At 44.6% G+C, this 14,185-nt stretch overlaps 2 protein-coding genes across 2 annotated transcripts in view; both read left to right on the plus strand.

The window, feature by feature from the left end:
* LOC148511899 (myosin heavy chain, skeletal muscle-like) overlaps positions 1-14,185 on the plus strand; it is a 319,183-nt gene that overhangs the window by 193,682 nt on the left and 111,316 nt on the right. The window lies entirely within an intron of this gene.
* On the plus strand, positions 9,008-10,966 carry LOC148511900 (E3 ubiquitin/ISG15 ligase TRIM25-like). Its single transcript, XM_088482736.1, has one exon. It carries the CDS (start codon positions 9,008-9,010, stop codon positions 10,514-10,516), a length of 1,509 nt encoding a protein of 502 aa, XP_088338862.1. The 3' UTR covers positions 10,517-10,966.

Below are 14,185 nucleotides of genomic sequence, written 5' to 3' on the forward strand. Positions count from 1 at the left end.
TCGGGAGGCTCCCGACCAAATCGGGAGGGTAGGCAAGTATGCAGTACGCACAGTACACAATTCTATCATAACACTGAAATAACACCAAACCTATGCCAGTCTTATAGCCATGATCACACTACTAGTAATTCACTATTCCACTGAATCAAGTACATGGTTCCAGGCCCTAACACAGCTCACCATCGGATCTCAAACAATTATATCCACCAGCACCAATCATTACAAATATCATAGTTCTTTTTCACATATTACAAAAACTCCATAGTCAATCCTTTTCCTGCATGCTGATAATACAACCAGTATAAACAGACAATTGTACACTGCAGCGTGGATGATAATCTTACAGGCTAGATCACACTATATCATCCACTGTATGCTAACACAGACTTAGGAAGTCCAAATAGACTAACTACTGTACAGTTTAACAACAATATACTTAGCCATATTTCCCAGAGGACTTGGTATCTGTTCGGTTGTAGCTGCATTGTTAGTGTGTCTGCTCCCAGTGTGTGAATGCCAGCCCGTGTCTCTGTAAGAATGTCCCCAGTGTGTGAACCATACTCCTCCCCCCTCACCTGTGAGGTCGTTTCCATAACCTTATTGTGTTGTGTAGGATCTCAGGAAGTGGTCTCTATTAGGGGTATTCAATATGGAGCAAAAACGCTGTTTCTGCGATGTTTTCGCTCGGATGACGTCATTTTCGCTGCTTTTACTTTTACACCGTATTCCATTTGAGAACTTTTCGCCGGTGCGAAAAGTATATTGCATTCGACCCTGCGAAAAAGTATCACCAAGGAAAGGGTGGCGAAAAAAAGTGCAGAATTGGGGTTTTGGAGTGCAACATTTTTGAATCCACCCTGCAACCTTCAGACAGTCCCCCAAAGGTAAACTGTGTTAAAAAAATTTTTTAAAAGAACCTCAGGAGACCCCCAAAAAATCATTCATTTTGGGGGCGAAAAAAAAAATTGGGGGGTACAAAGTTAAAAACTAGCGAACTACAATCTAGGGGGGTCCCCAAGTATGCAACAGGTGTTTTTTTTCATTGCAGGTGTTTGCGGCAGGTGGATTTTTCACGTTTTTTAAAACTTCACTTTAGCAACTTTTAAATATGCTCACCCCCATTTTCAAGTACCCAAAATTTGCTGGGACTACTTATTTTCTCCAAAAAAAACTTCTAAATACTATTCTTCACCACCTTCCCAAATCCCCAAAATAGCAGCTATTGAGCCCATTTAAAGACCCCAAAAACCTTCAGCAGGGCTAATCGGGGGTATCCAGAGTGATCCCCCATGTCAGAGCATCTTTTTGGGGGTGTTAGGGTCATTTCCCCAAAAATCAGCGACGTTTTCGCTGATTTCACATTCGCCGGGTGCCGTTTCCGACTATTTCATATTGAATACGGGTATAATCGGGGGCACGCCCGATACTTTTTCGCCGGCAAAAGCTCCGATGTGCGGCAAAAACTTCGACCCGCATAGACGGCGATGTTTCCGTTTCATATTGAATACCCCTGTATGTGTGAACTGGGATAACTGATTCACAATAATATATATATTTTTGATTATATATTGGTCTTAATATAGTCTATATTATATGGTGATATTGATATACACTCTGTACAAAATGCAAACACAATCTCAATCTCATTGGCTTTTGATAAGGGTCATAGTGGCATTCAACAGTTTCTTGGACTATTAGTATGATGTCATTAGGGGTAGTTCTTGGTCTTCCGTTGCTGCTTTGTTCTTGGTTTTCCCGCTCTTGGTATGCTAATCTAAAGGGAAATACTACATACATAGTACATTTCTATCACCTAATATCTTCATAATCCATAACTTGCAGACGCATGTTGCGATCTTCTCACCGATGATACCGGAAATCTGTTGAGACACAGTGGATCAGTACAACACCAAACACGGTCTGCTTACCATGTACTAAACATTCGCTATCAAATAATCTTTATTTCACAACATTAATAATTACTGAATAAACCTTGATTATTACACTTTAATACTAGGGAACCTTTTATGTAAGTGTGCAGTGTGTAAGTATTGGGGAATAGGGAAAAGACGCTAGTTAGCGCTGTGCGACTATGTGTTTTGTGGAATACATTATGGTACGTGTTATGCAGGGATAATCATTTTATGTTTTAGTGACTGTCTGTATTTACATGGTGAGGACTTTTAACTTCTTTCTATTGCGTGGGAATCGCACAACGCTAAATAATAGCATCGCCGTATGAACTTATAATGGCGAGTTTCACTAAAATGGCGCTGGGCGGCCAGTCGCAAAATGGCGTCTCATTGCCATTCGCAAAATGGCTATGCGCAGATCTAATTTTAAACCGATCCTGTCTCAGCCAATTATCCGGCTTCGACAGACTTCAGGGCGCCCTCTGGCAACTAAGGCGCCTGGAGCTCGCGCTCCAGTGGAACCGCCCTCCCCACGTCCCTGGCTGTCAGTCCTGATATTGTTTGCCTGGTTTTTTTTACCGAACTCAATATAAAATATTTCTACTTGCACAAAAGGTTATAAACCAAACTACACAAACATACATCTTTGTTTCTCTCTTAATATCTCCCAGTTCAATTCCTCCGCCTGCACAAGATCTGCGTCTTTCTTCCACACTCATTACTTGCTCCCATCCAGAGTTACAAGACTTTTTTCAGGTTGCACCCGCTCTGTGGAATGCCTTCCCTCACACAACAAGACTTTCTTCTTGTCTCCAAACTAGAGATGAGCGGTTTCGGATCTCAAAGATCCGAACCCACCCGAATTTCAGGGATCCGAGGCAAACCGAGCCAAGCTTGGATCTCCCTGCCTGCCCCAGATCCCTCACCCGAGGCAAAACCTTGCGATCCCGCTGACGGGTTGCGAGGTTTTGTATTGAGCGGGCTTAACGCTGATTGGCTGAGAAACCGTCTGTCACGGCTCTCGGCCAATCAGTGTTAAGCCCATTTACTATGCACAGTTGCACACAGTCATTAAGCAACAGAAGATGGCGCCCGCCATCCCCGCTGCCTGACACCGCTGGCATCTCCCTGCTGCCGACACCACCGGCACCCCCACTGGTAGCATCCCCCACTGCTGACACCACCGCTGCCGACACTGCCGGCACCCTTGCCGTGCTGCCCCACGTGCTGAGGACATCGTCAGCAACCCCCACACTGCCGTCACTCCCACACTGAGGACACCACCAGTACCCCTGCACTGCCAACACTGTCAGCACACATGCACTGAGGACACCGCCGGCACCCCCGCTCTGCTGACACTACCAGCACCCTGCATTGAGAACACCCCTGCACTGCCCACACAGCCAGCAAACCTGCACTGGAGACACCACTGGCACTGCCGACATTGCTGGTACCCTTCACTGAGGACACTGCCAACACCGCAGCACTGCCATTCCATGTACTGAGGACACCATCAGCAACCCCTGCACTGCCGACACAGCCAGCAAACCTGAACTGAAGACACCGCTGGCACCCCCGCTCTACTAACACCACCGGTACCCTGCACTGAGGACACTGCCAGCACCACAGCACTGCCATTCCATGTACTGAGGACACTGCCAGCACCACAGCACTGCCATTCCATGTACAGCAACCCCGCTCTGCCGACACTGCTGTCACAGTAAGTGCACTATTGGTGTATCCAACCCATACTGTATTACACACTGTATCCGTGTTGGAAATTGGAAGCTGAACTGTCACATGTTAGTGCCGCCCACTGTGTCACTTAGCTTAGTCAGCCAGCTAGCTGGATGCAACCTTTTGGCCTTAACTAGATGAAAAAAAGTAATATTGTGAGGTGGTCAAAATTGATTGGAAATTACTGGAAATAAATGTTATTGAAGTTAATAATACTGTAGGAACAAAAACAGGCCCATTTTATGTGAGTTTAGCTGTTTTTATGATTTTTTAAGAAAAAATCCAGAACCAAAACTTAAAAACAAAACACGGAGGTGAGGTTTTGGCAAAACCAATCCATATCCAAAACCAGGAGAGATCCAGATCCAAAACCAAAACACGAGGGTCGGCGCACATCTCTACTCCAAACCTTCATCTGTTCCCTGAAAACACACCTCTTCAGAAAAATTTTTTAAATTCCACAACTACAGTAGCCACATAACCTTCATAAGCTATTTTACCCAATTACCTTCCCTCTTCACACATAACTTTACTTACAGTACTGTATGTTTTCTTTCTACACTCACACATTCTGCTGACTCCAGGCCAACATTGCTATGTGATTGGATCATACGTATAGCTCACCAAGAACCTACGCAATCTGACTGGACCAGTTTTCTGTATGTAGCACTTAACCTCATGCGTCATATATTCCTATTTTACTATAGATTGTATTCTTGCAAACAGGGCCTCTTATTTCTTAGGCAGGATTTCTGTTGAGGGTGCATGCAGACATTAGCATCAAGTTCTGCTCTAAGGTGGTTATGCTGGGTACACACTGGCCGATATATTGGACGATCAGTTGACTGCAGACCGCCTGTACACATACAGCGGCAGCCGTGGGGAGGGGTGCTGCCCTGCCTCCCTGCCAGTGGGACCCACGGCTGCTGGATAGATGATGGCCATTCAGTGTGTATGAACGACCATCATCTAAAGATATATCTGCAGATCACTCAATCTGCAGATATATCTTTCAGATGTGTACCCACCTTAAGTCACGGGCTTATCAAAGGCTGCTACAGGTTGAGTCTACCATATCCAAATATTCCGAAATACAGAATTATTTGGCATGACTGAGATAATGAAACCTTTGATTTTTGATGGTTCAATATACACAAACTTTGTCTAAGGCACAAATTATTAAAAATATTGTATAAAATTACCTTCAGGCTGTCTGTATAAGGTGTATATGAAACAAATGAATTTCATGTATGTACACAAACTTAACTTGAGCCACAAAATTATTGAAAATATTGTATAAAATTACCTGCAGGTAAGGTGTATATAAAACATATAAATGCATTCTGTGTTTATATTTGGGTCCAAATCCCAAGATATGCAAATATTCCGTTATCCAAAATACCCCTGGTACCTAGCATTTTGGATATCGGAGACTCAACCTGTAATTGACTAGCTCCAGGCACTTTGTCAGAGGGCTGAAGCTGCGCATTAAACCCATGGCTAATTGAATTCCCCTTTAGTCTGTCTGTTATCACCCAGGGGCCTATTCATCATACCTAAAGTTTCTCAGGATGTAATTAAGTTTAGAACTCGCATGGAGTTCTACCTAATTACCAGAGGAATTCATCATTCCCCCTCTCCATAACGATTTATTCCCAAAAGCTGTCATTTTTGCGATGACAGCTTTTTGGGAAATAGATAGTTATCCCTATCTACTCTAACTTCCCACAGCTGGAAACAGTGCTGCGCATGCGCTGTTACATCTGTAAAACCAGCGCATGCGCAGCACTGCCTACACCTATGGTAAGTTTGTGTCCCCCCCCTCTGCTCACCTGCCCCACCCCCTTACCTCCCCCCATACAGCACTTACCTGCCCATGCAACAGCCTCTGGCTCTGTCTGCTATGCTGTCACGTGTTCTCCCAGCAGAGCACAGTACTGTTCACAAAAAAAAACTTTTTTTTTCTTCTAAACTTTATTGTGTTCTGCTGGGAGGACACATGACAGCATAGCAGTCGGAGCCAGAGGAGAGACCAGAGCGCCGGAGGGAGACGCCGGAGGACCTGCCCAGCTGGGAGCAGGTGTTACCTACTATATGCCACCTCGCAGTGGCGTATCGTAACACCATCAAATTCCGAAAATACATAATTTTCGGAATTTGATGAATACCATAATTTCCATATATCCCCATACATTAGTGGAAATTAACGCAGGGGGACTTAGCAAGGAGATATCAGTGATATCCTGTGCTAAGTGTGTTCATGAATATTAAAATAACGTTATTTAAGGAAAATGTCCTTAAAAACATTATTTTAGTGCTGATGAATAGGCTCCTGAGTCTTCACTGCTGGTTTTTTTTTTATAATTTGTTAAGTGCCACAGAATATTGTGGCTCTATATAAGTAAATGTTAATAATAGTAAATAAAATAATAGCATTACTTACCTCATGAGAGCCTGTTCCTGGTGACACCCCCATGATAAATAGACCCCTCCCTTCAAAATTCCTCTCTACCTGAATATGCAGCAATAAGGATTGTTAATTTTCAGGCAGGGTTTAATTTTTTAATAAATAACCCCTTGGTCATTCTAACCTCACAATATTTGTGGCAAAATTGATCTAAAAAAACCTAGAGCCTCATTCAGACTTGTAGGCAAACCCCATGGTTTGTGGACAAATCCGATGGTGTGTGGTCTGTGCATGTGCTGTGATGCCAATGGCAGTGATGTGCGGTCAGCTGAGGTAGAGCCCTTCTTGTCATACTTAGGTAAACTCCAATAAGGAAATATTACAAAATATCTTCTTTGCATTATTTTAATAATTTTTATAGTCAAAACTCTGGAGAAAAAGTGTATGGCTGGTGAGGCACTGCCTCCCCTGCCTTCCATTTCCACACATCCCTAATCAAAACATACCAAATTTCCAGCACTATATACTGCTGCAGCTTTGTATAATGCCCACATGAACTCTCAGGTTCATATATGTATCTGTAAATCTGGCTCTGATACTAACCAGTGCCTCCCCAGCCATTTATGTCACCACACGTCACTGGCCAATTGTCAAAATGTTGATCCATTCCTGTCTCTTTAGACGTAAGCACATACTTGCCTACTATTGAATCTTCCTCCCTGGGAGAAAGCCAGGGAGGTGAAGTAGGTAGGCGGAGTTGGGGGCGGGGCCAGACAAATCCCGTCATTAAGCCCCACCCCCTCACAAGAATTCAATGGTATTCCGCATAATTAACATAGGGGTTGAGCTAATTGCCCCGATTCTCACAGAATCGCGTCATTAGGCCCGCCCCCAACGCTCAGAACCGCATCGATGCCCGCTAATATTCTCCCCATTCTGCCCACTTCACTAGGAAATGCAGGAGAAGTGCCTACCCTTCCGGGGGTGCGGGGGGGGTTGCCCAAAATCGTGAACCTCCCGCGAAAACCGGGAGGGTATGCATGTATGCTTAAGCATTAGATCTAAGAAGCTGGCTGGAGGCGTCATTCTAAGCTATTTTCTGCCTATTGGATCCATTGTTTCCATAACCCAGGGCTATATGAATGATTTTTAGTCAAGCAATTACAGCAAATTGAATGTCGCTAATTGCGTATGAAAAATAACAGCATAACTACATTCAGTAATGTGACATTAATAGCATGAAATATGTCTATTTGTTTTCAGTTATGTTTCTTGTACAACCTAATATGATTTTCTGCAACTAGATAATTTGTTGTTTGTAAATGCAATTTGCATTCATGTGAATGGATACTGTTAATCATATGCGCTGCATGGAATCAGATTAAACTGCAGTATACTGCATTTGTGTGGTTCCTGTACTGTATATTTGCTAGTCATTCACAATATTGGCATTCATTGGGTAGACATGACAATGTTGACATTATCATAATGTCAACATTGAATATGCCAACATATTCATAATGTTCTGTGGCAAAAAGGACAGTGTACTCTGTAAGGAGCCAGGGGTGTTTAGTAGCAAGCCAAGGAATGTTGTTTTACCTGCTTGTTGAAAATGCTGTGTCTCTCTCTGCGGAATGGCAGCATGTCTGGCCAAATCTTAACATCTGTGAAGGCCTCTCTTTTAAAAACATGGATGGGTGTGGTTGGCCTGTCAATCCGGGAGGGAGAGGAGGATTCTGGGGTATTTAGGGCTTCTGCTGGCCATGTGTCAGTATGACAAATGCCAAATAGTGGCTAGTGACTAGGGAGTAGGTCTCTGTTAGTAATACTCCTTTCACACTGCCATCAAATAACCCGGGTTACTGCACATGAATGTGCTGCAACCAGGGTTACTGCGCAGTGTGAAAGGGCCCAGTTGAAATAACCTGGGTCGAGTGACCTGGCATTTCAACCTGGGTAACCGGTGCGGTGGGAATGGGTAACCTGTGTCGAGGCGACCCCAGTCCCGTTCACTGCATAGGGAGAGCCAGCGCTTGGAGATGATCTCATCTCCAAGCGCCGGCTCAGCAGCAATGGCGGTGATGTTATCGACCCGACATTATTGCTGGGTCGGGCCGCCAGTCTGAAAGGGGTCTCAGGCAGGTCGCACCTGGGATCGTGGGTGCGACCTGCCAATAGCGATGTGAAAGGGGTATCAGTGACAGGGCTGTGAACATACTGCTATTTCACAAGTCATTGTTTTGTGATCCTGTAAACAATAAACCAATGGTAGAGAAGACCAGAATCAGTGTGTGTGCTTCTACTATAAGGCTACCTTACCACAGTTGACATTAACCATGTTATGTTGACATTGTTACAATGTCTTTCCTGTACTTTGTCCTAAATCCTAACAGCAACCCTAATGCTAACCCTAAGCCTCGTGGAAATGTCGACATTTTGCTGGTGTCAACATTAATGACAACATTTTAACCTTGTCAACATCATCAATGTCGACTTTCTGCTGTTGCAATTGTGAAGGTGACATCCTGACTGCATACCCATGTGACCATTAGTTAAAATTGCACATGGGCACCTGGAGAGACAAATCTGACAGTTCTTCCTCTGTAACCACATGGTATATATATATATATATATCTTCTCCTAGGTCTAGATCACATCAAGCTTACCTGCCCAGCACTTCCTGTAGTGCAGACCCAAAATTAAATATACATATGGAAATTATGTGTTGATTAAAGTGTATAGAGCTATAGCAATTGTGTATTGCTGAAGAATATGTAGCAATTTTTATGCTTGGAATGTTCTTAACTTTGACTATATCCAGCGACATTCATGCTAAATAGTTGTACTTGTAACCTGAGTAGCAAGACCTTCTGTGCTGTGCTGTGCTGTGAAACAAAGCCAAGCATGCCAGAGACTTTCACTTTCATTTCGTTCTTCCTGCCTTTAAATGATGGCGTCTGCTGATCCGAGAGACGAGCTGAATTGCTCCATCTGCCTTGAAATATATACACATCCAGTAAACCTGACATGTGGACATACCTACTGCCGGCACTGCATTGACTGTGCGCTAGATACACAGGAGAAAAGTGGAGTTTATGCCTGTCCTGAATGCAGAGTTAAGTTTTATGAGCGTCCTGCACTTCAGAGGAACATTGCTCTGTGTAACATAGTGGAGCATTTCCGGACTGCTCAACCAGAGAAGGAGGTGGTTGGAATCTGCTGTACCTACTGTATCCACACAGCTTTACCTGCTGTTAAATCCTGTCTGATGTGTGAGGCTTCTTTGTGTGATGATCACCTGAGAGTGCACAGTAAGTCAGAGGAACATGTCTTAACTGAACCCACCACAACTCTGGGCATCAGAAAATGCATTGTCCACAAGAAGATCTTAGAGTATTACTGTACTGAGGATACTTCCCTTATCTGTGTGTCCTGCAGACTTGATGGAAAACACAAGGGGCACCAGGTGGAGTTACTTAATGAGACCTCGGAGAAGAAGAAAGAGAAACTGAGGAATGTTCTGGACAAAATGATCTCAAAGAGAGAAGAAATTGAGTACAGAATCCAAAGTCTGAATGATCACAGGAGAGGACAAGAGAATGCAGAGGAAGAACAGGTTTCACTCTTTATGTCTGATCTAATCCAGGAGCTGGAAATAAAGAGGAATGAGCTGTCCAGGAAGATGCACCACATTGAGAAGCTGTGTAACACAACGGATCCATTATCTGTATTACTAGACCAGGAATCTGACAGAGTTGACTTTAATGATATTGAGGAGGGGGCTAATAAGGAAAGAGAGAGACGTGATAAACAACAGGTCCATGATGTGAGGGATTTTGAAAAGGCGATGATCTTACAGCCATTGCACACCAGTTTTTCCGATAACATGAGAGGTAGTGACTTGCAGGAAAACACTGGTATATTACTGAATATAAACACAGCTGCTAATAATTTACTTGTAGATTCTGACATGAAAACTGTATATTGGTCTGCAGCATACCAGAATCGCCCAGAAACAGATGAGAGATTTCAGTATAACCAGGTTTTAAGCACCAGGAGTTTTTCCTCACAGCAACATTACTGGGAAGTAGAGACCAGTGAATCAGGAGACTGGAGATTAGGTGTGGCCTATCCTAGTATAGACAGGACAGGGGAACAGTCATATATTGGCGATAATAAGAAGTCTTGGTGTCTGCGCAGATTGTACAACAGCCAATACTCAGTGATACATGATGGTAAAGTCACCATGTCACCGCACCGTTTTTCCTGTAATAGATTTAGAATACATTTGGACTATGATGCTGGGAATCTGTCCTTTTATGAGCTGTGTGACCCAATTAGGCACTTACACACCTTTACCACCACCTTCAGTGAGCCCTTACTTGCAGCATTTGGTATAGGGTATTGGCTGTGTGGTGACAATTGCTGGCTGAGAATCACAGGCCAGGAAACATTGTAATAATGTAAAAATAATGGTATAACAAAAGGGTGATGCTGATTGGCTGCATGCTGATTAAGCTAATAATATGGTAAAATGAGGGGAGAAACTTAAGCAACTGCCGTTTTGTTTAAACAAATTTCATGTTAATTAATCACTGGGAAAGTCTGTATTTTCTAATTATGAGAAATCAGTTGCAATTGGTCTGGGACCTGTAACCTTTAAGGGGAAAGTGTATAGCTACAGAAGTTTTACTGTAGTCTCCAGCTATATTTAGGATTTGTTTCCTACTGTACAGTATGTTTATGTGGAGAAGTCTGTAAGTTCTATCTATAGGCGTTAGAGTTAAAGAGACTCATATGTTTTGGTTTTGTTCTAAATCATTGTGTTTGGTTTTGGCAAAACTACCCTCAAGTGTTTTGAATTTGGTTTTGCTTTTGGATCTGGATTCCTTTAAACATTGATAAAAAAAACAGCTAAAATCATGTAACTTGGACCTGTTTTGTTCCTATATTATTATTAACATCAATAACATTAATTTCCAGTCATTTCCAGTCAATTTTTACCACCTAACAGCAGTGGCATTACAAGGGGGGTGGGGGCCACACCCAGGTACCACCCGCCGAGGGGTGACACCACAGTGCCGACTCCTCCTCAGTGACAGGAGCTAGGTGATGCACTGTTGCATTACGTTCAGCACTTGGTTTCTGACACAGTGATGGAGCTAGCACAGAGTGGTCCCCGGGCAGTCCGTACCTCCGGGACACCCGGAGTGACTAAAACGGGTGTTCAGATCGCAATGCCACACCCCTTGTCTGCAAGGCCATGCCCCCTTTTTTGCCACGCAATACAGCCCTCCCTGCACTGGGTGTCACTACAGAGAGAGACGCCACTTCCTCACAGCTCACAATATTGTTTTCATCAATATCGGCCAGGGGCTGTAGCGAGCTGGCTGGCTAAACTAAGCACCAGAGCAGCGGCACAAACACATGGAAGCTTAAAAGAATGTAGCACATCTATGAAAAACATTTGTAAATGCAGCTCACTTCTATCAAACATACACAAGAGCCTGTTTGCACTGGATTACAGGTGCTAGCTACAGTAGTGTCTGACAAACAAACATACACAGTGACAAAAATGCCTGCAGTCTTTTACATACTTCCCACCCAGTCCATCTACCTACAACACTCTCTAATGGCGACTAGTATGTAGTATTGCATCATGAATTACAGCTCACACGCTCTCCATACAGTCTCCTGTGTGAAATGTCACCTGAAATAACGTGGGAGGGACTGACATGCAATCCAAAACACACAAGATCTGGTTTTTAGATCCGAGTTATGAACTTGTTAAAAATACCTAAGTCAGGACTCCCTTCTGTAACCCCGAAGTTATCCAAGCCAGAACTTTGGGGTTTGACTCAGAACCCCAAAGTTCAGGTGTGTATGGTTTTCAGCAAAACTGAACTGCTCGCCTCTAGTTAGAGTGCAAGCAGAAATTTCTGTCTCTAGTGGATGGCACTGCGTCCTTTTGGAGTGCTATTGAGCTGGGAGCAAAGCAAAGAGAGCGATGCAATTCATGGGGTACAAATGCATTCATTCTATTTTTTTTCATGCAGGGTAAATGCTGGCTGCTTTTGCATGTAGCCCACTAATGCTCCAAAATATAACATAAAACAGACAATTGTCAATAACAATAGGTGACCAATTTTTCCTCAAATGGAGGTGAGAATAGGGGGTGAGGATGGGGGGACCACGTGGTATGAGCACATAAACAGTTACAAACCAAAAAATAAGGTGATTGATAGGGAGGGTGAAAGGAAATAAGACAGGCTAGAGGATACCAGCATCACCGCCCAAGGGTCGTCTAAGGGAGGGGCAGCGTAGGTACAGAAACAGATGGGAATCTACCTTTCATCACGAGTCAGGGAGCCCAAACCTTTTGGATAACATGGCCTCTAGCATGACGATAGTAGGTATCTCCTCCATAGTTGACACATGCCAGACCTACGCTTGAGAGACGGTGGGGAAGTGTTTTTCTAGTTCAGGGCTATCTGGGATGTGGCCGCTGCCAAAATGTGTGCAGCTAGTTTTTGGGAAAATTTGTTAAGATCCTGGAGGGGAGGGGTGGGGTGTAACTTAGTAAAAATATCCAGGGATCTTTTGCCACAGAGGTTTCACAAAGACAATTCCCAGAAGGGGAATATAATCAAGCAAGTCCACCATATACAGTATGTAGCATGGTACCCCCGCAAACACAGCCCCGCCAGCAATCCAGTGAGGAGGATGGGAACATTTGGTTAAGTCATGATGGGGTATAATACCAAAGGTAATAGATTTGATATGAGGTTTCTTTGATTTTGGTGGTAATGGAGCTCTTAGCTATCCCCAGACTTAGGGCCTGATTCAGACCCGCTCGCAAGCGGGTCGATGGCCAGGCAGTGCGCACGCACGAGCCCCAGAGCGAGCGAGAAATTCAGTCACTCCGGGGCTCGCTACAAACGGGGTGGCTGTCGATGTTGATTGACAGCTCGCCCTGTTTTGTAGGCGGGTGGGGGGGTGGCTTGCTAAATGGAGGCGTTCCCGAAGGAACGCTTGCCGTTTGGGGGTGGCCCTACTGACATCACGAGTGATGTCAGTAGTGAGCTTCTGGCTCTATCAGAGCCGGAAGCTCACTGGGGCTTGCGGCAGACGAGACCCTATCACCTGGCTGTTTGCTAAAGCTGTGGGTGGTCACCCACAGCTTAGCGAGCGGCCAGAAGGCCGGTCCAAAAAAAAAAAAAACGCCCTTCAGACCTGCGAGCTGCCTCCGGCAGCGAGCGGGTCTGAATCAGGGCCTTAATGTACAGCACAATTTAACATTAATAACTGTGCAAATTTATTGTTGATGTGCACAAACACTTAAGCTTCTCTCTATAATAGAAAACATATGCTCAAAAATGGAAAATAGTTGCTAATATTTCATGTGGAAGAGAGACTAAACACCTAGGGCCTGATTCTGAGCCACACGCAAAAGTGAATACAGCAGCAGATATTGGCAGTCGCCCATCTGCGAGTTTATGCAAATAGCCAACAAACTCCTTCCCTTGTGTACATCTGTGTGGCTGAATGTGCAAGGACTGAGACGCTCACTTCTAGCTCTTGTGCACGTTGTAATACCCATTGGTGTATCCTTATATGATGTCACCATCGGTCCACCATCGAAAATGGCACAAGCCCTATGGCAGGTGCAGTTTCTCCCTCTTGCCAGGGCCTTCTATGCTTGCAGCTGTGTGTCTGTTGCATTGACAAGCCCACAACACTCCCATAATACGCCCACTGTATGGCCCATGTTTATGTGCACTACTAGCCTCCGCCCAGTTACTGCCCAGGAATGAGCCGCCTTTTCTGATGCTGTCTGTCCCAATCACAACAGCACCTTTGTGCATACACCCCTGAGCAGGGGCGTCTTAAGAGAGGAGGGGGCCTGTGTGCATTCCCTGTCCATGGCACCCTCCTCTCTCCCCGGTGGCCGGCAGCTGTCTGATGTGGCTGGCCGGCCACCACAGCATCAGTAGACTCTGGGCACTAGGGTATGCCTAGTCTACTGTGCATGCGCAGTGAGAAAATCGGTGGGAAAATGTCAGCCGCACCATTTCCCCGGTGATTTCCTTACTGCTCGTGCGCATAACACTGGAAAAAAGGCTGCGGC

Source organism: Taudactylus pleione, unplaced genomic scaffold (assembly GCF_031769625.1).
Source record: "Taudactylus pleione unplaced genomic scaffold, aTauple2 ptg000290l, whole genome shotgun sequence".
Taxonomy (NCBI): domain Eukaryota; kingdom Metazoa; phylum Chordata; class Amphibia; order Anura; family Myobatrachidae; genus Taudactylus; species Taudactylus pleione.